The sequence below is a fragment of the Mobula birostris genome, chromosome 14, assembly GCF_030028105.1.
Source record: "Mobula birostris isolate sMobBir1 chromosome 14, sMobBir1.hap1, whole genome shotgun sequence".
NCBI lineage: Eukaryota > Metazoa > Chordata > Chondrichthyes > Myliobatiformes > Myliobatidae > Mobula > Mobula birostris.
The window spans coordinates 73,516,882-73,542,929 of record NC_092383.1 but is presented as its reverse complement, the minus strand read 5'-3'; the positions used below and the strand labels follow the sequence as shown (position 1 = coordinate 73,542,929).

At 41.6% G+C, this 26,048-nt stretch overlaps 1 protein-coding gene across 1 annotated transcript in view; it reads right to left on the bottom strand.

The window, feature by feature from the left end:
• Positions 1–2,248: 2,248 nt before the first annotated feature.
• Positions 2,249–26,048, bottom strand: part of slc6a17 (solute carrier family 6 member 17) — a 61,168-nt gene continuing 37,368 nt past the window's right edge. Inside the window, exons 4-12 of the mRNA XM_072277780.1 lie at positions 25,421–25,547; positions 24,156–24,337; positions 22,856–22,966; positions 21,319–21,560; positions 15,264–15,456; positions 10,490–10,682; positions 8,634–8,793; positions 3,623–3,785; positions 2,249–2,614 (exon numbers count right to left, since the gene is read on the bottom strand). Coding sequence (XP_072133881.1) covers positions 2,249–2,614; positions 3,623–3,785; positions 8,634–8,793; positions 10,490–10,682; positions 15,264–15,456; positions 21,319–21,560; positions 22,856–22,966; positions 24,156–24,337; positions 25,421–25,547 — 1,737 coding nt within the window. The remainder of the gene's footprint in view (positions 2,615–3,622; positions 3,786–8,633; positions 8,794–10,489; positions 10,683–15,263; positions 15,457–21,318; positions 21,561–22,855; positions 22,967–24,155; positions 24,338–25,420; positions 25,548–26,048) is intronic.

The window sequence follows — 26,048 nt, the reverse complement described above, 5'->3', positions numbered from 1 at the left end:
TAGATTTGATGAATTTGATGGCCCTGATTGTTAGGGCCTTGTCTCAGTAATGAGGCACTGGAGAGAGAAAAGGTTGTATTCAGAATACAATAATATCTATGGAAAATCTAATGTGTATTAACTGTAACTCAATGTATCTCCTTCCAGAGACCTGCTCGCCTTAGAGTTGCTGATTTAATGTACCGACAAGTTCCTATCATTTGTGCTTGGGGGTAAGTCTGCCTGCAGATCTAAGGTTGATGAGACCTGATATGTGGAAGTGAATCTACCTAACAAGGGAATCTTTTGCTTAGATGCTAAATCACTTGTGCATGGTTGTATGTGCTAGCCCTGGGTTAGTACAAATACTGGATCTGGATAATCAGTGGATCCATTAATAGTCCATGGAATCAAATACAAGCTCAGAATGCATTTACTCTGGCAATAAGTACATGTGGCATATGTACTCAGCAGCTACATCGTACAGATATGTGGCCAAGGACATGTCCCATCTGTACTGAGCACTGGCTGATGACAATCTGTATGGATGAATGACAAGTGTGTGTCACACTTGGCTGACAACACAGCTAGTTCTCGGAGCATCCAGAGCAAATGTCATGTTAGTACTTGTATTATTTACAGCATATTGATACCTAGCTTGTATTTTCACATCTACATTCACATGTCAAAAGCACGTAAGGGCTGTAGATATGGCAAGGGTATGCATCATCACTACTGACACTATAGACACATGCAATATCTGTACTGAAATACTGCTAGCACTCGCAATACCTTCATTGATACATACATGCAACAGTGGTAGTGACACACTGCACAAACAACGTTTGTGTTCTGACAAGGTGAGTGAGCACATCCATGCACGTTCAGCAGGTACGTGTAACTACTGTACAGAGAGAGAGCTAGTACCTCGAAAACCAATTTCCCCCGAGATCAATAAAGTATGACTATGACTATGACTATCTTTACAGACGTGGTTAGTACATGCAACATCTGCTCCAATACAAAGCAAGCACATGCAACATCAACAGTAATATGGCTCCACGTCTTGTACCAACGCACCACTATTCCATGCAGTGTACTGTACTAACCCACAGCAATTTCTCCTAGTCTTTGTACAACAGCCAGAAAGCACATACGACATTTCTGCTGATGCATAGCAAATACATGCAAGACCTACACATAGATATGGCTCATTGCTGCCAGTAGTGCACTGACAGGTCTAATGCATGCACCATTCATACTAACACATGGCTAGTACATGTAATGTTTGTATTAACACACAATAAGTGGATACAAAATCTTTTCAGAGCTAAGGCATGCAAATCACATGCTAAATATTTGGCTACTACTAGCCATATCCATATTGATAAGTGACTTTCACATGCAATTACCATTTGACATAAGCTTGATATGGACAACATCTGTACTGATGTGGCTTCTACATCCAGCATCTTTGCTGGGACATAATATGTATATGGAATGTCTGTGTGGACATTAATACCACAGAAGACACCAGCAAGCGCATGCATTTGTACTAACATATGCATTTAATACAGCATTAGTCTTCCTGAGTCTATATTTATGAGCCTATGCAGGTCTAGCCTATAAAGTAGTTGTACTGAATCAGGGCTGAGAAACATATTGCTTGTGCTAGAAGTCTATTTGACATTTGTGCTGAATGTGCTGACAGATAATGTGCAGAGCCTATACCACTGGCAATAATATGACAGTATATTGTATCTCTTTATGCAGGTGGAGCATATAATGCAGTTTTGCTGAAACAGGATCAGCATATATATCAGTAGGTACAGCTCAGTATATAGATAAGAGGTTACTACATACAATGCCTGTATTGTTATAAGGCTGGAATATATGGATTATCTGTGCTTTTATAGGGATAGTTTTTGTGATACTTGTACTGATGGAGAAAAATATAATATACTTATGTATTATTTGTGCTGACTCAAGAGGTATATGTGTTGCCTGAGCTGATACAAGCCAGGTTTATTAAAATGCATTCTCAATGTTACCTGCTTTGAGACAGGTCCAAGACCAGTGCCTACACCGCTGAAGATCCATACTGCTTACACTATTTGAATTGGTTATATGCCAGTGAAGATCATTGTCAAATCGATCTAGTCATGGGTTGTTTGCCCCAGTAACGACTGATGATTAATCGTTGCACCACTTACTGTTTCACTTTATATTACAAATGCATTTTGAGCTGAGCTTCCTTTCTCAATCCACCTTAGAGTTCAGATTCGGGAGTGTCTGCTGATAGGTAGCCAACCCCGTATCGTCCATTGGCAGCAGTCATTTCCATTGGCGAGATGCTATCTGGTCCATTATAGGAGCGATGAGTGGGCATCGGTGAAGGCGTCTCACTGGGGACCTTGCTCAGGATGAACCTGGTCTCATCATGGTCGTCCAAGTTGGATATGTCTTTCATCATTCGACCTCGTTTGTATGAAACAGACAAAGTATTGGACCCATCAGAAACAAGATGAAAGTGGCGGGCAATGAAGACAATGGGAATGGGAAGAACTCCCACTACAATCAGTGCAATGGTCATTCCCAGGGCCCACCCTGGGAATATCAGGAACTTCTCCGTAGCCTAGATATAGAAAAATAAAAGCTAATTATATTTTTCATTGTACTTAGTAGATGGGTTATTTCATTAATTTGGCTTATGTCCAGGGACCTTAATAGCTTGTGAGCCCACCAACAGATGCTACACAAGGAATTTCACACACATGGACTGATAAATAGAATTTTTCCTTTAAAATCATAATCAGATGGTGTCTTGCACACTTGCACACCCCTGGACTCATAGGCATGCACAGTCATTGATCATTTATAATCACACAGAAGGTGCATGCAATAAGACTTTACAATCACTACTGTCCCCATTCACTAATTCCCCCATTCAAAGACCCCTTATATTCACTGACCTTCTCCATACCAATGGACCCTCTACATTCCAATACCCTTACATTCACTCAATATCTTCACTCAGTGCCTTTTTATACTCCCTAACCCTTTACACACAGATTACTCCCCCCCCCGATGCTCACTATTCCAATACCCACAGCCCCACCTCATTCAGATAATAAATATTCTTTATATCCTCACCTTCTGAGCCCTCACACTTACAAACCTCACTGACACCCCACACTCACACTGACTGGTATGTTGCATTAAAGTTCTAAGTAAATTTATTTTCAAAATACATAAATGTCACCAAATGCTACCCTGCCGTACATTTTCTTGCAGACATCCACAGCTGAACAAGTAAATACAGCAGAAGCAATGAAAAACGACACACAAAGATTGACAGAGACAGCCAAAGTGCAAAAGAAGACAACTTGTGCGAATACTGAGAATGTGAGTTGTAAAGTCATTGAAAGTGTTCATCACTGAGCCCCACAATTCGCACCATAAATGGAAATCCCTACATTCAGACCCATACTCACTGACCCTCTATAGCGATCGACCCTGAGAAATCAAGGGTATAATCTTTGCCCTTTCTCCCCTTTTATTAAGACAGATACAAGAAGTCACATCCATGTGACTATCAACCCACCACTTGTTCAATAATCTTACTGTTGAAATATTCTTTTACCTCCTCCATTATCCAGGCATTGTATCCTGGTGGAGTAATGCCCATCTGAATAATGCTGGCCACCATCAGGATAGCCATGGCTAGAGGAGAGACGTACTTCCAGGTGTAGTAATAATAGCTGTATGGAGTGAAGCCCAGCATTTCTGTTAACTCCTGCATGAACCTGGAAAGGAGGATCAACATGTGTAATGCCCTCAATGTCTGGATTCCTCTGCTTTTCCTCTGTTCACTGCCAAACACATCACTCTGACTATGCAGAGTTTAACAATACAGAATAACACAAATCTGGGCATTATTTTCAGAATGTTTAATTCTAACAGAGTTGTCCCTGCAGTCTAGGGATTAAACGTGCATAAGACAGCTTCTGATGTACTTGTGCGGGCTGCCACAGTGTGGCTTAAAGGAAAACCTCCCAATGCGGATCTTGGCCTGTTGCTAGGCACCCAATTCAATTACAATGCACACAGTATACTGGAGGATCTCAGCAGATCAGGCAGCATCTATACAGGAAAATAAATGGTCAACATCTTGGGCCAAGACCCTTCACATTTATAGGTTCACTTCCAAAGTTCAGGATAGGTTCAGTGCTTATCCCACTTTTCTCTCTACACCCATGACTGGGTGACTAGACACAGCTCAAACACCATCGATAAATTCGCCAATGACACAACTATTGTTGGCAAAACTTCAGATGGTGACGAGCAGGCATACAGGAGTGAGGTAGATCAGCTGATTGAGTGATGTCGCAGCAACAACCCTGCACTCAACGTCAGTAAGATCATCATATTGATAGTAAACTTTAGGAAGTTGAAGTCGAGGAAGCACACACCAGACTTCATCAAGGGATCAGCAGTGGAAAGGGTGAGCAGTTTTAAGTCCCTGGGTGTTAACATCTCTGAAGATCTATCTTGGGCTAAATATGTTAATGGAATTACAAAGAAGGTACAATGGAGGCTATGTTTCATTAGGAGTTTGAGGAGATTTGGTTTGTCACCAAAGACTCCAGCAAATTTTTACACATGTACCATGTAGAACATTCTAACTGGTTGCATCACCATCTGGTATGGAGGGGTCACTGCACAGGATCGGAAAAAGGCTGTACAAATTTGCAAATTCAGCCAGCTCCATCATGGACACTAGCCTACCCAGCAATGAGAAAATCTTCAAAATACGATGCCTCAAGTAAGCAGGATCCATCATTAAGGACCCTGATCACTTGAGACATGCCCTCCTCTCAGTGCTACCATCAAGGAGGAGGTACAGGAGCCTGAAAACACAAACTCAATACTTTAGGGAATAGCTTTTTCTGATTTCTGAAGGACAATGAACTCATGTACACTACCTCACAATTATTTTGCTCTCTTTTTGCATTACTTAATTTAATTTTTATTATTAATTTTAATTTTTACTACTTCTTATTATAATTTACGTTGTATACCGTGGCCACAAAACATGCCCCTTTCTCATTGCTGCCATCTGGAAGGAGGTACAGGAGCCTGAAGGCACACACTCAACAATTCATGAACAGCTTCTTCCCCTCTGCCCATCCAAGTTCTGAATGGACATTGAACTCATGAGCACCACCTCACTACTTTTTTGCACTACTTATTTATCTATTATGTAGTCAAATACCAATATTAAACCAGATTCTGATTTGCACTCCCCCAACTTCCCGACCCCGTACTGATTCTCAACCATGCTTACAATTCTTGCCTAGTTGAATACCCACCCACTGCACTTACTGATCTCCAACCAGAAATTCCAGGCTTGCTCTCCACCCCTACAACTGATATTCAGGAATGGACCTTTGGCCATTCTGGTGCATGACTCTTCCATCAGACTCTCCCCGTAACTTTACAGTGTTACTGTGAGAATGATGTAATGGTCTTTTGGAGGTCACATGATGTAATTTTCCCGCCGATGTTAGGTCACGTGATGACATGTTCACCACGGGTATAAAAGGGAAGACTGCTGGTGACGCAGTTAGTTTTCCAGTTAGAACGTCAATGAGATACTCCACTCCGCTGCCTATTTGCATTATGACGCAGTTTTGATTTTAAACGGAGTTTTATGTTCTAATGTAAGGTACAGAAATCTGAGTCGGCAGTCTGACAATCACTACCAGGTTTGTTAATGTATCTTTTCAATAACATTGGAGAGTGAAGACGGAACCCTGAAGGAGACGTTTGACGGGTTTGGAAAGGATCGACCATTATCGAATTTGTTCAAGAAAGTGATCTGCATGAGATAGCCTCTGCTAAAAGTGGCAGAAAGGCTGTGCAGGATCTATTCTATGGAGGAAGGTCAGTGCCTTTAAAACTGTTTTATTTCCATTGTGGTGAATTCTGTGGACGAGGCAGGATCCGACTGGGAGTGGCAGTGACGTCATGTCTTCGAGGAATTCGTTACATCATGAAAGTCTCTCCTAATTGACTGTATAAATCTCTTGGACTTTAAAATTTACCATTCGAGAAACTGTGTTTGAATTTATCGCTTTAAGAACTAGTACTGAGTAGCGGTTTACTGAATGGCCGCATAGCCGTTTACTTCCGGTTAAGGTTTTCATTTTTTTTCATTGCTTATCAGGGTTTAATAAATGTTTGTTTGTTTATAAATTTTGACTTGATATATTCATTGTTGCCGATCACGTGACAACAGAACCAGCCTCTTCCCGTACTCACCACGTTTACTTTGAGAACTCTGCGTTTACTTGGTGGATGAAAGAAAGGCCTCACTTCAAGCAGTAGCTTATGATCAGGATTGACACTGACACACTGCACAGCAGCTGTTTATCGATCTCTCTGCAGGTATTGAGGAAAATCTAGGAGGGGCCTTAACCACAGGCCTGAAACAATGCTCTTAAAATATTGCAGTAGGACTGTTAAGCTTCTCCTCTCCAGGGCTGGCTGATGCCATGGGCTGGGAACTGCTCTTCCAGCTCTGCAGCTGACAGGTGAACTGGGCTAAACATCACCATTTCAACTCTAATGTCTCTTGGAAAATTATGGGAAAACTACACCCTGGAACTAAGGGTACAACTGACAGAATAATGCAGTATTGAGGAAGATGTGCACTGTCAGAGCTACGGTACTCAGGGTGTGCTGTGCCTTCAGAGAGGCAGCACAGCACCGTCACGGTACTAACTGAGAGCTGCAGTGTCAGTGGGGCCAGTCCCAAGGTACAGCTCTGCTGTCAGAACTAGAATCAGATCAGGTTTAATATCATTGGCATATGTTGTGGAATTTGTTGTCTTTGCAGCAGCAGTACATTGCAATACATAATTTAAAAATTGTGAATTACAGTAAGTGTGTATATGTATTTTTTAAGTAAGTGGCGCTTAAAAAAAAGTAGTGAGTTAGTGTTCATGGGTTCAATGCTGTTCCAAAAATCTGATGGCAGAGGGGAAGAAGCTTTTCCTGAATTGTTGAGTGCGTGCCTTCAGGCTCCCGTTCCTCCTTTCTGATGGTAGCAATGAGAAGGCGGCTTGTCTTGGGTGATGGAGGTCCTGAATGATGGAAGCCAACTTTTGAGGCATCGCTCCTTGAAGATTCCTGGATGCTACGGAGGCTAGTGCTCATAATAGAGCTGACTGAGTTCACAACTTTCTGTAGCTTCTTTCAATCCTGTGCAGTTGCCCCACCCTTGCACCTTGCACCACACACAAACACACACACACACACACACACACACAGTGATGATGCAGCCAGCTAGACTGCTCCTCATGGTACATCTGTTTAAATTTGCATGTCTTTGGTGACGTCAAACTCCTAAACCAGTGAGTTATTTGTTACGTCCCCCCTCTCGCTGTGAAATGGAGACATTGCTTTCTCCCTTATTAGGGACAGAGAAAGCCTGTGGTATGTCAAATACTAGATGAACGAGTAGTCTTTGGGGTACTGGAAGCCCTCGTCTTTGCTTTGCTTTGCTGCATGCTTGGGTGTTCGGTGGTGGGTGCCAATTCCTTTTTTTTTTGCTTGTGGGGGGGAGGGGGGATTGTTGCTTGCTGCCGCTTACAGGAGGGGAGCTGGGGGGGGGACTTTGGGGTTCTAACATTTAACTGTCATCATTCTTTGGGGGCATTCCTCTGTTTTCGTGGATGATTGCGAAGGAAAAGCATTTCAGGATGTATGTTGTATACACTTCTCTGACATTAAATGTACCTTTGAAACCCTTAAAGCTAATGAAATATAGTTCATCACTATATGCTAATGCATATAGTATGAAATATAGTTCATTACTATATGCTATATACTAATGCTGTGAGGCCTTCTTTGTAACTGCATCAAGGGAAACCTTAATGCTATACCTTCGATGCAGTTAATGCTATTGGAGAGCTGAGGGAAAAATACACTAATGAAGGGGCTATTGAAAGTAGTAATGCTGAGGGAGAGTGGCATTATTAAAGGGGAAACAATAAGGTAGAATGCTTGCCAAAAGGGTAGAGCAAAGGAGATATACGAGAACTCAAGTGTGTTATTGTCTAGATACTGTAAGATATAAACTAAAACCTAGTCGCATGTTAAAGGATCCATTACACATTCTTAAAGGGCTATGGAGAGCACTTAGTTGATCTGAGCAACATTTATCCCTCAATAAGGTCATTTATCTCAATATTCCATGTGAAATCTTGTTGTTTAGTATATAGCTGTCTGTGTGATCTGGAAACACAGAGTAAATACCCTCCAAAACACACGGAATGATGGACGAGCTCAGTAAGTCATGCAGCCTCTATGGAGGGGAGTAGACATTTTAGAGTGAGCCTCTTTTTCAGGTCTCCTCCATAGATGCTGCCCGACTTCCTGAGTTCTTCCAGCATTGTGTGTGTGTTTGCCCAAGATTACCAGCACCTGCAGTACCTCTTGTGTAAATGATCTCCAGAAGTAATTGACTGGTTGTGAAATGACTTAACATACCCTGAGCACATGATAATCTATTTGTGGATGTGAGCCATTTAACAGCGGAAGGATACAACCCCTGTAAGCATTGAAGACAAGGATTTGAAGGCACTTACTTTTTTGTCCCATAAATCCAAGATACAGATATATTTTCCAAAATAACCACAATAGTGAGGGGCAGTGTGGCAGAATAATCATCAAACATTGTGACAAAGTAGTTCCCAGAACGCTGGACGAAGATGAGTCCGATTGAGAAAGCAACCGTCGTGCAACCGACTGTGGGAAAAGCACAAACACATCCAAGGCATTGAGATTGGAAATCAAGTTCTATCTGAAATTCACCCTGAAGCCTAGAACAAAAGTTTTCAGAATGTGGAAAGGCAATCAGCCCAAGCATTATACACCATTTTTGGTAAAGTAACCGTCCAGTGGTCTTTGTCCCTACAGATCTTCTCGCCAGAAGGAGACCCATTTCATGAGATGCAGATATGATAACCTGAACACGAGTTAAGAGCAGACTTGCTTAGCCTGCTTTACCTTTTAATAAGATCAGTGCTGATTTCTTTCCTACCTTAACTCTAGCTGTGATCTTTAACTTTAGCTTCCATCCATTTACTTATCAAATAAGGCAATAAGTCATAGGAACAGAATTGGGCCATTCAGCCCATCGAGTCTGCTCTGCCATTCCATTATGGCTGATTTATGCTCTCCTGCCTTCTCTCTGTAACCTTTGACAACCTTACTCATCAAGTCCCTATCAAGCTCAGCTTTAAATATACCCAATGACCCGGCCTCCACAGCTGCCTGTGGTAATGAATTCCACAGATTCACCACCCTCTGGTGAAAGAAATTCCTCCTCATCTCTGTTATAAATATCTATCTATGTGCCTTAAAATTAATCAAAGACTCTGCTTCCACACCCTTTGAGGAACAGGGAATACAAGAGAGGTCTCTTAATGCCCTATGTAATTGAAACATGGCCTCCCTATTTTTGTATTCAATTTTCTCCCAATAAATAACATTGTTAGCTTCACTAATTACTTGAAATACAAATATATTAGCCTTTGCAAATAATGCATGAGTACACCCAGAAGCCCTTCAGTTCAGGTGTTTGCTGTCACTCATCATTCAATCAATAGGCTTCTTTTGAATTTTTCCTGTTGAATGGACAATATTTCCCATATTATACTCTACTTTCCAGAACTTTGCAGACTCCCTTGAACTGTATCTATCTCTTTATAATTACATTATGCCCCTCTCTCAACTTACCTCTCCATCTACCATAGTTTCATCAGTAAATTTTGCAGCCATGCCTTAGAACCTTCATCCAGACACTTGCGTGATTTATAAACACTTGGGACTGCAGCATCAGTATCACTGGTGCATACTTGCTCCATCTTTCCTTTTTTTTTTGGCGTGTGCCTGTATGCGTGCGAGACTGCGAGTGTGTGCGCATCTGCGCGTCCATGTGTGCGTGCGTCCGTGATGATGTCCCTCTCATGGCCTTCACAAGGTGCGGAGCAAGAGAGAGAGACTGTGTGATGCGCCACCCCTCACACAGACACCTTTGCAGTATTCTCCCTCCACCTTACGAGGTCGAGTTGTGATCTCGACACTCAACCCGGCACAGATGGAAAGCGTACTCGGGAGCGGACCCGACTAGTTTCGAACCCGGGAACCTCCGCTCCTGAGATTTTAGCTCCTTATTATTCTATTCTATCCTGCTCTTAGACATTAATGAGACCTTAGCTTCAGTCACTAATGAATTCAGTCTAAGAACCCTTTGCAAAGCAATAATTTCTCCTACCCTATTGAAGTCAACTCATCCTGCACCTAGGTTTGGGTGTGTATGATATTATTGCTGCCATTTGTCAATTTTATGAATGTAAATCTTCACCAAAATATATAAGCAGAAACTGAATAGATCAGACATGACTTCAGTTGTAGGCAGTATTGAAATGCAGAAACTTACTTGTTAAAAGCTCTTTGCGAACTTTAAATGTGTCAACAATTGGCGACATGATTCCTTCCATTGTTCCCATCATGCTGCCCAGTCCAAGATTAATGAGCATCAGGAAGAAGAGCACGGACCAGAAGGGGGAAGCTGGGAAATGGGTCATTGCCTCTGTGAAGGCAATGAATGCCAAGCCTGTTCCCTGTACCGACTGCAAGAGATCAGAAAGATCAAGTGAATGGTAGCAAAGGTATTATTGTTGCAGGTCCAACTGCAAATCAGTCAACTGCGACATCAGTGAGATTTCAATAAAGTATCTCAAATCTTCAGCCTAGTTCCTACTGTGGAAATAATTGGTGAGTTGTATGTAAATTAGGTTCAGAATTATCCTCGTTTGATAAAGTAAACTTTTCTGTTTACATGCCCTGAGGTTCTTTCACATATCTTTAATCAGATTTGCCCCAACTTTGTTGTGGGTATTGAGGGTAGAGAGCTCTTTAGGGAGCGCTGTCTCAGAAAGGAAGCGTCCATTATAAAAGACCTCCAGCACCCAGGCATGCCCTTTTCTCACTGTTACCATCAGGTGGGAGATACAGGAGCCTGAAGGCACACATTCAGGAACAGCTTCTTCCCCTCTGCCATTCGATTCCTGAATGGACTTTGAAGCTTTGGACACTACCTCACTTTTTTAATATACAGTATTTCTGTTTTTGCACATTTTTAATAATCTATTCAATATATGTAATTCATTTACTTGTTTATTTATTATGTTTTATTTTATTTATCATTTTTCTCTCTCTGCCAGATTATGTATTGCATTGAACTGCTGATGCTAAGTTAACAAATTTCACATCAAATACAGGTGATAATAAACCTGATTCCGATTCTGGTCTCAAAGAGGTCCAGTTAATCCCTGTATTATGGATTTCATGTTTTCTTATGTAAACTTTTGTCAGCTGTCAGTTCTATGGGATCCCTGAAACCCACAACACTGATATCATTAAGGAAGTTGACCAGCCAATCACAGTGAAGAAAGCAAACCAGCAAGTAATTATCGCTTTTTGTTAACTGATTTAACATCATTCTGAGGAAATAAACAAACAAAATGAATAAAGAGAAGTATCATAAATAAGTGTTAATTGGAATTTATTAATATTGTTTGAAGTAGGTATATTACTTCAAAACAAATATCTGAGGAAACGAAAACAATTATAAAGGTACTTCCTTAGGATTAGACAGGTGCAACATGAAATGTATGGATTAAAACACCATTAAAATCTAAATGACACCTTATTCATCGTTATTTTTTTCACAGTATCTTACAGTGAGAACAGTGTATCAATTGGTTAATTTCCATCTTCCACTGATTATACCACGGAAGACATCTACAAAGTACTTTGTGTATGGAGCAGTGAATCACTGAGAGAAACTTCTGGATCTGCCGAACCATTTTAGGCAAGAGAAGACCTTCAGCCCATCTAGAGACCCATCTACTCTCCACCCCTCCCAACTACAGTATTCCCTTCAGCCATTTTAGCACTCTTTTCCACATCATTCCTTCCAATTCCTCCAGCCATCCAGTCTATGATTTTCTCTTCAATCGGTGCAGATATATTCAGAAACACAGGAGATTCTGCAGATGCTGAAAATTCAGTGCAACACACGTAAACTGCTCGAGAAACCCAGCAAGTCAGGCAGGAGAGAGATAATCCTTGCTAGTTTGTGGTGTCGCAGTAACAACCTTGCATTCAATGTCAGTAAGACCAAAGAGCTGATCGTGGATTTCAGAAAGGATAAGACGAGGGAACATTAACCAATCCTTATAGAAGGATCAGAAGTGGAGAGAGCGAGCAATTTCAGGTTCCTGGGTGGAATATCTCTGAGGATCTAACCTGGCGCCAACAAATTGATGCAGCTATAAAGAAGGCAAGACTGCGGCTATACTTCATTAGGAATTTGGGGAGATTTGGTTTGTTACCTAAAACACTTGAAAACCTCTGCAGATGAAACATGGAGAGCATTCTGACAGGCTGCATCACTGTCTGGTATCGGGGTGGGGTCTACTGCACAGAGTCAAAAGAAAGTTGCAAAATTAGTCAGCTCCATCATGTCTTGGACAGCCTCCATAGTATCCAAGACATCTTCGAGGAGCGGTGCCTCAGAAAGGCAGCGTCCATTATTAAGGACCCCCATCGCCCAGAACATGCCCTCTTCTCATTGTTACTGTCAGGAAGGAGGTATAGAAGCCTAAAGGCAGACACTCAGCGATTCTGGAACAGCTTCTTCCCCTCTGCCATCCAATTTCTAAATGGACATTGAAACCATGTACCTCACTACTTTTTATTTCTATTTTTGCACTACTTATTTAACTATTTAATATATACACACACACTTACTGTAATTGATTTATTGTTTTTTCTATATTATCATGTATTGCATTGTACTGCTGCCACTAATTTAACAAGTTTCACAACATATGTCGGTGATATTAAACCTGATTCTGATCTTTGGAAATGAATAAACTGTCCACATTTCAGGCCGAGACGCTTATTCGGGATCTGAAGAAGAGTCCCACCATGAAAAGTCTATTGTTTATTCATTTCTGCAGACATACTCAGCCTATTTTCCCCCTACTCTCTGTATTCCCTTGATGTATTTTAAGTAATTCCATATCCCAGTTGCTGACCAATATCAGTGGAGATCTTGTTGCACCTACACGCTTAATTCATGTTAATCAGTCCAATACCCCATTAGTGGGGAACTTCTAGTTTTCTAGTTTATTTAGTTGCCGTTAATTTATCAGTATAAACCATTGTATGGATTCTGTACATTTCGGGTAAACTTACTTGGTGCCCACAGCAGATACTGTATGCTGGGAGGCATGGCTGGGCACAAGTGAGTATAGTATGCGATATGACTGGGCATAGGGGAGTAGCTGGCGCATGCTAGTACTGAGTAAACAGAAGTAGTGTGACTGGGCATAGCTATATGGATATGATGGGCTAAATATAGAATCAGTGCAAGCATAGCGCAGCTTGGTCTATACAGTGAATGGATAATGCAGGATGTGAAAGACAGGGTGCAGCACTAAAGCCAATAATGGGAACAGTGTCAATGTGTCAGGACGTAGATTGGAATAATGCAAGAAGTGATGTGACAGTTTGTGACATGAAAGGACAAGGATAAAAATACTGTAAAATGTAAATTATCACTGGTAGGAATAGAACCAGGTATGACCATGGCAGTGTTGGGAAAAACTACAGAGAGGGGAGACTGCCCTTTTATCGCTGGTGAGATCACTCTGCTTACGGAGAGGGAAAAATCTGCCGCTGTGCCCGGAGAATGTAATCTAGGTTTTCTGTGTTCTGGATATGGACTTGGACTATAGATGTTTTCTTTTTCAGTCTTACAGCTTTTTTTTATTCTGTGTTTTTTGTCCAATATTCCTCGTTTTTTTTGAATTGGGGGAGGGGGAATTGGGAGTTGATGTTCCATTTTTGTTCGTTTTTGTGCAGGGAGGAGGCATTTGGGGGTTGATGATTGCACTGCCATTCTTTTCTTTCTGGGTTTTGTGGCTATCTGGAGAAGAAAAATTTCAGAGTTGTATCCTTTGATAATAATTTAAGTTTTGAACCTTTGAATTAAAGGGGAAAATAACACAGGTAAGGAAAGCACAGAATGGGCAGGGGTTGGGTGGCCAAGAATGGTGACAATGGAAACAGCAAGAAACGTGGGCTGTTTATTTATCTCCATAGATGCTGCCTGACCTGCTGTTTTCCTCCAGCATTTTGTGTGTGTGTTGCTCTGGATTTTCAGACAAGTAGTGCACCCATGTGAAATACAAAGACTTGAGAGGGAAATTACAGGTAAATCATTCATAACCCATCCAAAACAACTGATTCCCACCAGCCACTTAATTAAGTAATGTTTCTAAAAAAAAACTTTATTGAATGTGCCAATCCTGCAGGGACTTTTAATCAGTAACACTGAAGTCTTATTCTGGAGTCAGTGTTCAAAACTGACAGGAAGCATCAATCTCTTTCTTTGGTGACAGGAGGAGGAAGAGAGATATTAATGCGGAGATGACATGAACGAAAATGAAGTGCTTTCAGCAGGTGTGTTGTGAATAAGCAATTGAGTCAATCCCACTGAGAGATGCGGTCCTTGTTCATTAATGTTTTTTTAAAAGGCCTGTGCGGTTCAATGTCATGAATACTGTAACTAAAAGTCAATGGTTTGGAGATAGCTGCTGCTGTTTCATGAGGCGCTCTGCCTCAAACAGGACAGGCTATCAGGAATTTCACTCAAACTGCTTCCCCTCTGTGACCCTCTACATGCTGAAGTCTAATAGATGAAAATCAAAGCTGAAATTGATATTCCTTGTGCTTCTTAATCTGCTGCTGTTGTCTTAGGCTGTGCAAGGTCTGAGAGTATATGACAGACTGTTTACATTATAGGCACTGTAGGCTGTCTGAGAAGGCAGTCTCCTGCCAGAGGAACCAGCTATGCCTTTAGGTCAATATTTTCTTTTCCGCTCCGAATTTACAGCAACGCACTGTTCAGCAGTTTCATTTTGAAAACGATAAATGTGTGAAAGATAAAACTCTCCCTCAAAACATGAAAGATCAGTTGTTTTAGTAAAAAAAATTGGAAATCTGTACATCAAACTTCATAACAAATGTAAAACATTAAATCTCCAGGTTTTTCAGTATACTCACAGAAAAATGAATCATCTCTTTACTTCCTTCACTGTTTCAGCATCCTATGAAATAGATACTTGTGTCAGTCTCACCTTATCCAGCTCATCCTCCAGCTGACATGTGTCCAGCCCTAATTCCTTGAAATGGTCCTCCTTCACTGTCTTTATGACACTGTACATTTCTGCATAATCAGAAGCTGTGAGATGTGAGAAATTGATGTGTGGTGGAATCAGATCATGGCTCAGGACTTTGGAGTTCAGGTATCCAATAATCTTTTCAGAATTCCTGTCAAAGGAGAAAGAAAAATCCAGGATACTTCTTGCAGACTCAAGCACAGAACAACAACTGCATTGAAAAAAGCACAAGCAGAGTTCTAATCTCAAGCATCATTGAGATATTTAACCACAGATATAAATTGGCTATGCTATTACAATTATATAGGACCTTACTGGGACTAAACCTGGAGTATTGTGTGCAATTTTTATCTCCTTACCAAAGAAATCTAGGTGTTCTTGTACATCAGTCACTGAAAGCAAGCATGCAGTTACAGCAGGCAGTGAAGAAAGCTAATGGCATGCTGGCCTTCATAAAAAGGGGAATTGAATATAGGAGCAAAGAGGTCCTTCTGCAGCTGTACAGGGCCCTGGTGAGACCACACCTAGAGTACTGTGTGCCGTTTTGGTCTCCAAATTTGAGGAAGGACATTCTTGCTATTGAGGGAGTGCAGCGTAGGTTCACAAGGTTAATTCCCAGGATGGCGGGACTGTCATATGTTGAAAGATTGGAGCGACTGGGCTTGTATACACTGGAATTTAGAAGGATGAGAGGGGATCTGATTGAAACATGTAAGATTATTAAGGAATTGGACACGCTGGAGGCAGGAAGCATGTTCCCGCTGATGGGTGAGTTCAGAACCACAGGCCACAGTTTAAAAATAAGGGGTAGGCCATTTAGAACGGAGTTGAGGAAAAACTTTTTTACCCAGAGAGTGGTGGATATGTGGAATGCTCTGCCCCAGAAGGCAGTGGAGGCCAAGTCTCTGGATGCTTTCAAGAAAGAGATGGATAGAGCTCTTAAAGATAGCAGAATCTAAGGTTATAGCGATAAGGCAGGAACTGGATACTGATTGTGGATGATCAGCCATGATCACAGTGAATGGCGGTGCTGGCTCGAAGAGCCGAATGGCCTACTCCTGCACCTATTGTCTATTGCCTATAAAGAAAGCTTAGCTTTATTTGTCACAGGTACTTTGAAACATACAGTGATATGCTCCAAATCAAATCAGCGAGTATTAGTGCTGAGCAACCCACAAGTGTTACCACACACCTGGCACCAACAGAGCATGCCCACAGCTCTCTAACCCTAACTGTACACCTTTGGAATGTAGAAGGAAACCAGAGCACCCGGAGGATACCCACGCAGTAACCGGGAGACCGTATGAACCCCATACAGGAATAGGAATTGACACCTGATTGGTGGCTGGTGCTGTAAAGCGATGCGTTAACCGTTACGCTACCCAGCTGACCCTCTGTGGTAAGGATATACCTACCATAGAGGGAGCATAAAATAGGTTCCCCAGATTGACTCCTGGGATGAAAGGGCTGCCAAATGGGGTGGAGCAATGGCGTAGCCCAGGTTTCATCTGGATCTTGTGTTTGAGCATGTGGAGTTTGTACGTTCTACATGAAATCCCCTCAAGTGCTTTGGTTTCCTCCCATATCCACAAAAATGTGCAGGTTGGTAGTTTGATTGCCCATGGTAAACTCCCCCTGTTATGCACGTGATAGAATCTGGGGGAGTTGGTGGAAAATGGATGAATGGGAGAGCTTAATGTATGACATTATTTCCATGGGTACAACTGATCTCCTTCATCAAAGAATATCCATGATATATCTATACATCACAGCAGAATGAGAGGAGATTTTAGTAAAACTTCCAAAATTCTGACAAAATGAGATAAACTAGATCCAGGACTGGGGTTCCCATGAACCCCTCAGTTCACTGTAGAGATCCATGGCATGAAAATATGTTGGGCATCTCTGATCTAGGAAAAGGGGTAAGACATTTAGGACTAAGAAGAGAAAAGCTTCTTCACTCAGTCAATTGCAAAGCTGTGGAATTCTATAGCGCAGAAGGTTATGGAGATCAAGCCACTAAACATATTTAAGACATAGATTTCTCAATAACTAAAGGGATCAAGGGGCTGTAGCAAGAGACCAGGAGTGTGGCATTATGACAAAGGGTTAGCCATAATCATACTGAATAGTGGAAAGGGCTGAATGGTCTGTTACTTGCCTGCTTCTTTACATAGAAACATAGAAACATAGAAAATAGGTGCAGGAGTAGGCCATTTGGCCCTTCGAGCCTGCACCGCTATTTATTATGATCATGGCTGATCATCCAACTCAGAACCCCGCCCCAGCCTTCCCTCCATACCCCCTGACCCCCATAGCCACAAGGGCCATATCTAACTCCCTCTTAAATATAGCCAATGAACTGGCCTCAACTGTTTCCTGTGGCAGAGAATTCCACAGATTCACCACTCTCTGTGTGAAGAAGTTTTTCCTAATCTCAGTCCTAAAAGGCTTCCCCTCTATCCTCAAACTGTGGCCCCTCATTCTGGAACTGTGGCCCCTCGTTCTGGAGATAAGCTAGCTTCATTATATCGTACTCTCTTTACATTTAACACATCCCATAATTGCAACAAGCCCAGTCAGAGAATACAGAAGAGACACAAGACTGATGTTGCAATTAGGTGCAAGAAAAACAAGCTGCTGGAGGAATTCAATGGACTGAGCAGCATCTGTGGAGAAAAAGGAATTGTCGACATTTCCTGTGCAGGGTCTCAACCAAATGCATCGACAGTTCCTCACCCCTCCACACCCCCCACTTCCACATGTGCTGTTCAACTCCCAACCTGTGTCCTCAAAAAAGAACACAATCCCTTTAATTAATCAGAACAAACTCTGGCATCTAATTGTTTTTTTTTGTCCTGAGTTCTGATGTAATGAGCGTTTAGAACTTCATGGCATTTAGAATCTCCAAGAAGACTTTAATGATTTATTTAAGGGCTTTTAGAATGCTGAATGTCACAAACACAGGAAAATACAATAAATGACAATGGATTTACACATTCACAGATGGCAGGAGCTTGCACTGTGTCACACTCATGAAATGGTGAATTATCCCAGCACCTGGCACAAACCGTTACACAATAAAGCTACTTTTAAATTCTATTAGAATTAATACAAAAATTAGCAAAATTCTCCATCATAATAGCTGGATCCAAAATACAAAAGCCACTTCTTTATGGTATGCTGCTGCTGTAGTCCATCCACTTCAAGGTTTGACATATTGTGCGTTCAGAGATGCTCTTCTGCACACCGCTGTTGTATCACACTCTCCTCTGACTTCTCTCATGAGCAAGGCATTTACCCCCACAGAACCACCACTCACTGGATTTTTTTTTGTTTTTTCACCATTCTCTGCCAACCCTAGAAACTGTTGTGCGTGAAAATCCTAGGAGACCTGCAGTTTCTGAGAGACTCAATCCACCCATCTGGCGCCAACAAATATTTCACAGTCAAAGTCACTTAAGTCACATATCTTCCCTATTCCAGCATTTGGTCTGAACAACAACTGAACCTCTTGACCATGCCTGCATGCTTTTATGCATTGAGTTACTGGCAAATGATTGATTAGACATTTGTATTAATGAGCAGGTGTACATGTGTACCTAATAAAGTGGCCACAGAGAGTAGATCACATACAGACAGATGTCCAGCTTAAATTGGCATGATGGTCACTATAGACATTGTGAGCCAAAAAGCCTGTCCCTAAGCTTTACTGTTCCAATGAACTGTATTCAGCTTCTGGCACCGTGCTTTAGAAAATATGTCATGGGAGTTGTACAGGGAAGAAGCTTTGAAACAGTACCAGAAATAACAGGTTTCAGATATGTAGAGACAGGAGAAGCTGGTATTGCCTTCCCTTGAACACAGAAGAGTATGAGAAGATTTTGCTGTGGCATTCAAAACCAGGAAGTGAATTGATATGAGAAATAGTTCCCATGGCTAGAAGGTATTTGTAACCAGATGACATCAATTTAAGAAAATTAAATATATATCAAGAGGTAATTAGAACGCAGCAATATTTACATATCACGCTGATCCGGAAAGCACTGTGTAAAAAATTGGTAGAGGCATATTCAGTAGTGACTTCCAAAAAAGGAATAGACGGCGACTGCAAAAAGGAAACACTTACAGGGCTTCAAAAACAGCAGAGAATTTAGATCAGATCTGCAGGATATCAAACTTCATGTCAGTACACTATACTTCATAAAACTACCCTCACTGGCCACTTTATTTGGTACAGCTCTACACCTATTTGTTACTGTAAAAACCTAATCAGCCAATCATGTGGCAGTAACTCAAAGCATAACAGCACGCAGACATTGTCAAAAGATTCAGTTGCTGTTCAGACCAAATATTAGAATGGGGAAGAAAAATGATCCAAGTGACTCGGGCCATTAGCCCCGGACAGACTAGTTTGAGTATCTCAGAAATTACTGATCTCCTAGGATTTTCAGCATAAATCTCTAGATTACAGAGAATGGTGCGAAAAACAAAAAAAAAGCATCCAATGAGTGGTAGTTCTGTGGGTGAAAATGCCTTGTTAGTGAAAGAAGTCAGAGGAGAAGGGCCAGGCAGGTTCAAATTGACAGGAAAGCGACAGTAACTCAAATAACAAGGCAATACAACAATGATGTGCAAGCTTCAGGATACATCTGCAGAGCTGGTTGGTAGGAGAACTGGGGGAGGGGAAGGCACAGTGAATGGGGAATGGGGGTTATCGAGACCACACCGGGGACTGAGAATACTGAGCTGGCACAAGTAAGTGGTATGTAGTAGATTGGTGAGACACATGTAAGTCTTAAAGTATAGAAGGAGGTCATTCAGTCCACAAATGCCATGGCAGGTCCAGGTAGAGTGATGGGATAGGTCCCATTCACCCACTCTTTCACCATGGCAACAGTTATTACCCTTCAACAATTAGGCTCCCGAACCAGCAGGGATAATTACATTCACCTCAACTCTGAAATGATTCCACAACCTATAAACTCACTTTCAAGGACTCTACAACTCGTGTTCTCAGTAATTTTTATTTCTTTTCTTTACTTTATTTGCGAAGTTTGTCATCTTTTGCACATTGGTTGTTTGTCAGTCTTTCTTTGGGTGTCGTTTCTCATTGATTCTACTGAATTTCTTTGTTCTAATGTGAATGCCTGAAAGAAAATGAATCTCAAGGTACTATATGGTGCCCAACACATACTTTGTTAATAAATTTATTTTGAACTTTGATAACCCTCCAAATTATTTCTCCTCAGGTGTTCATTCAATTTATGCATTAAAGTCACGATTACGCTCCCTTCATATGCGCAGGCAGTGAGAGCTAAATGTCAACTGTGCGTCTTTTGTCCCAAATATCAAATCAGCTGTTCACATCACTAAACCATCTGCTAATGGAAACATCTTGCCTCTGCTCACCCTATCTAAAGCAGTTATGGGAATGTGGAACTTGTTACCAGCTGGAATGGAGGAAGGAAACAAAGCAAGGGCAGCCTATGTAAACACATAGCGCAGAAAGGCAATGGATATCTTGTTTAGTGTCATGAACAACGCTTGGTGTTGTAGATAAACACCAGAACGGAGCTTCTGAAGTGACTGGTTCCTATGACTTGGCTGCTGTGCATTACCGTGCAGCTGAGGTCAGAAATGACGAGTGCAGGAGCTTTTACTGCTCTTACAATGGAGAAAAAGAGTGAATATGCAGTGTGCAAACACACAGGAATAAAGGCAAAAAACACCACATATGCAAGGGAGAGGAAAGAAAAGCAGTTTCCTGAATCTTAATTATTTTGTGATAAGAAGGCATGATGTGTTAAACCATATTGGTTCCGGTTCCCAACCTTTTTATGCCATGGATCAATACCATTAACCAAAGGGTCCGTGGACCCCGAATCTAATGAGATCGCAGGAATAAGGTGAATCCTGGAAGCACATTCTCCCATTTCTTTTGGGGAGGGGATGAAGATATTCTCTCACATTTCAGTACACATAATATTCCATGAAACTGAGACAAACTTACATTATGACACATTTCTCATTCATCACATTGGCTTTGAACCCTAGGACCGCAAACACCACAAGTGTTGCCAGAACAGAGGTGAAGAAATTAATGAAAGCCACAAGGGCTGCATCAAAATGGCAGTTGTTGTCTTTCTTGTTGTAACTGGAGAAGGCGATGACTCCCCCAAACCCAAGACCAAGAGCAAAGAAGACCTGTGTAGCTGCTTCCCTCCATACCTGCGGTTCCATCATCTTCTCCAACTGAAACGACAAATTAATAATATACTAATCATCACCATCATTATGCGCCATGTCATATGATGTGGGCAATCATGGTCTTTTGACCATGATTGTCCTTGGCTAATTTTTCTACGTAAGTAGTTTCCCATTGCCTTTACAGACAGGTGACCCTAGCCATTATCTATAATCTTCAGAAATTGTCTGCCTGCTGTCAGTGGTTGCATAACCAGGACTCAGTGGTATGTACCCGCTGTTCATGTGGCCATTCACCACCTGCTCCCATGGTTTCACATGACCCTAATCGGTGGGGGTGGGGGGCTAAGTAGGTGCTACACCTTGTCTAAGGGCGAACTGCAGACTAGTGAAGGAGCTCCTTACACCTCCTTTGGCAGAGATGTACATTATCTCCACTGCGCCACCCGTTACTATACTAATATTGACTAATAATATACAAAGGACAACTTAACGTAAGCACAACTGAAACTGGGTCCACTTTGCAGTGGATAAGTGCTGGGTCAGAATTTGCATACAACTTTGATTGATATTTGCAAACCAGTTCACTGACCTCACCAAGTCAGTGAATAGGGCTCTGCCATTGTACCTGTGCCTGTCTGTTGGTGGGGTTTAAAGTTTTGTTCAGGAGTGGCAACAAGCATTGATAAAAGAAAGCAAGGAAGTTCTGATGTGGTGTGTGTGTGTGTGTGTGTGTGTGTGTGTGTGTGTGTGTGTGTCTGTATGTATGGTGGGGTGGTGGATGATGGATAAGAAAAAAGGACAAAACAATAGAATTCAAACTGGCCTTCAGTCCACTTAGCTGGTTGGACTTTCTCACCAGAGACAAAGACTCCTTAACACTAAAGCTTTACCTCTGCACTCTTTCTTCCAATGTAGGGGAGGGAACGTCGAGGGGAGGGGATGTAAATCAACCCCAAATGAATGAACTTCATCAGTATTTATGAATCAAAAATGAGAAATACACTTGTTCGTTTGGTTGAAATTTGATTTACAAAATAATAAACTGGCAGGTTTACAGCCCCATCCCTACCTCTCTTTTTGTGGCATGAGTATCAGAGGGACAAGTGGGGCTCCAGTCTTCAGGATATGTCCTTTCCAAAGGTGATTTCCACTCCTACCCATCTCCAAGATTCACCATGTGCCGGGGCGTTTACCCCCAGAAAGGAGGATAAAGCCAGGGGCTCTTGTGTGGAGTGTGGTGCTCCAAACACCAGGCATACACATTCCAGCAGCACCTAGCTCGGCAACAGCCGTCTGTTTTCTAAAGTAAATCCCAAACTGCAATGCAAGAGCTGAAGTACCTTAGGAGTGAACATGTGGAGAATTCCATCAATTGAACCTCTGAGTAGGAGACTTCGAATCAGGAAACAGATCAGGACAACATACGGAAACAGAGAACTGAAGTACATCACCTGAAAAAGTGAATGCAAACGCATGGAAATGTACCTGAGAAGTCACAGGGAGCCAGAATACTACTCCGTTAACACAAAACACTACATCAGTCTAGTTTCAACGTTTAGCTCTGATATTATAGAATAAACTTGATGGAGTGTTTGATGTGAAATGTCAACAGTCCACTTAACTCTACAGTTGTGGCATGACTAAGTTCCTCAAGCAGTTTGTTTTTTAGCTCCAAACTCCATAATCTTTAATCTCTTGAGTTTCCCATAACACTGTAGATTCCATTTCTACACTTAGGAACTGCTTGGGATAAGTACATGGGTGTGAGCAGTATGGAGGGCTGCGGTTCAGGTGTAGGTTGATGGATCTCGGCAGAAACAGCTCAAAGTGGACTTGATGAGTCAAAGGACCCGTTCTGGTGCAAGAGTGAACTATGACTCTATGACTGCCCTACAAACACTCCCATCGCAGATACAGCATGGGATAAATACAAAATAGATCTCCTCCTATACTACGCCATTAAATATTCCAAAGGATCGGCAAGGACAAATTCAATAGACAGTGAAATGAGTTCAATTCCGACCCTCTAAACATTAGAGACAGATTAAGCTCCATCAATGTCATCTCAAAGTCTCCCAGGATGATTGCAATATGAGTCATAATGACAACAAAACATATTCTATACAGCTAATCATAAATACAAGAGATTCTGCCGATGCTGGAAATCCAGAGCAACACACACAAAATGCTGAGGGAACTCAGCAGATCAGGCAGTATCTGATGAGAGGAATAAACAGTCAATGTTTTGACCCAAGACTCTTCACCAGGACTTGAAAGGAAGGGGGAAGAGGCCAGAATAAGAAGGTGGGGAGAGGAGAAGGAGAACAAACTGGCAAGTGATAGGTAAAACCAGGTGAGGGGAAAGGTAGGCAGGTGGGATGAAGTGAGAAGCTGAGAGGTGATAGGTGGAAAATGTAAAGGGCTGAAGAAGAAGGAATCTGACAGGAGAGGACAATGGACCATGGAAAAACGGGGAGGAGGAGAAGTTCTAGAGGGAAGTGATGGGCAGGTGAAGAGAAGAGAAAGGGTGAGATAAAGTCAGAATGGAGAATATTCAATGCAGTCTCATTAAACTGTCCCAGAATATGGCTAAGAGCAAAAAACATTCAGTCCTTTCCCTATTTGAACTGAAAGATTTACCTTGCCAGATGACTGGATGCCCTTGATTGTACATAATCCTACAATAAACCAGGCAGACAACAGGCAGAGAGTCATCTTCCAATTGAGACCACCTCCATCGTTAATATTGTTGGAGATGTTCAGTGTATTTCTGTACCAGAAGTAGGTTGTAGCTGAGCTCTTGTCACATTCTGGCTCTATAACTGATGTAAGAGCAAAAACAATTATATTAGTGTTAGCACCAACTTCACTGAGTGTTAAGAAAAAGATTAGTGCAATTTCAGGTGTTCTATGTTTCTGTTGATCCAGAGCACAAACCCATAGCCAAACAGTTAGTCAATCACAGGAGTATGCTTAGGGAAGTACATCTGAATACCTATTTAGAAATCAATGCAGAACAGGGCCGTTTGGCTCAAAGAGTTGCACCACCCAGCAACCCACTTATTTAAGAGTAGCTTAATTACAGGACAATATTCAATGATCAATTAATCTACTAATTATTACATCTTTGGAATGTGGGAGGAACCAGAGCACCCAGTAGAAACCCACATGATCTCCTTACAAACAGTGGTGGAATTGAACTCCAAACTCTGATGCCCGAGCTGTAATAGTGTCGTGCTACGTTACCGTGGGGCAAGAGGCTGAGTTGGCAAGGAAGACTCTAAGGAAAGATTCCAACCAATACTTCAGGGAGTGACATTGCCCAAGGAAGATACCGTACTTCATCTGAGAAATTTTATTATCAGCAACTCCTGTCACAGAGTCCTAAGGACAATTTTACAATTAGAAAAATGATTTCACAGATCAAAAAGCATCAATTTTCTGAGATACCCTACCCTAGCCCTAGAAAGAGTATCACAAAAAAACTTGAAGATCCAACATTATTAAAACAGCAATCCTTATTTGGGACCATAACTTCTGGTTCTCACCCACTGATCATAGAAAAACAAACAACCACACAAAGTACAATTATGTGGTGAAGCTCCTCTATGAAATATCACTTAAATCTGAAAGAATGGGGTGTGAGAAAACCTAGGGGAGCTTTAGTTCTTAGTAAAGGAACCTTATCAAGGTTCTGCACAGGGTCACAGAGTCTGTCTTCCAGTAACTTGGCATGGAATTCTAGTTGACATTTCCTGAAATTGAGCCAATGGCTTATATTCCCTTCCTGATTAGCTCTCTGGAGATCATTCCTGGAATCAGAACATTCAGAGACGAGAAACTGAAAGAACAAAGGATGGAAAACAGAATTACTGACCCACCACTGAATGAAATCAATTACTTACTGGTAACAGTGCCATTGGTGATCAGTGGGCACTCGCTCCATGGAAGTGGAGACTGGAAGGATTTGAAAAAGTAAAATATACTCCAACCGATAATGACATTGTAGTAAAGCCCAACAAAGAAACACACCTGGTAAAGGAACAGAAAGCATTGACTGAGTATCAGACATAGCAGAAAGCAATAAGGCAGGATCAAAGCCCTAACTAAATAACTGTGCTGCATGACCACAGTGTAGGATTCTCAATCTTACCAAAACTCTCACTTTGCACGTACGTAATAAGGATTTCCTTGGGAAGACTCTCCAATCATATCACTTATGTAGGAAAGAAAAGAATAAACTACCATTTCCTACATCGCTCCTACAGAATGCAGATTAGCAACGTACCAAGCAGTGTAGGTTTGCGGAGCTGTGTATTGACAAGACAGGACACGGAATATCACAACCTCATGATGAACATTAATGTCTTATGATATACATTAATTGAAATAATTATATTAATAATTATATTACCCAGAGGAGGGATTTGACAGTAAAGTATCCAAGCTTGCTGATGATATGAAAACAAATGGGAGGGTATGTTGCAATGAGAATCTTAGTCTGTAGCAGGATGTGGATTGGTTGAGTAAGTG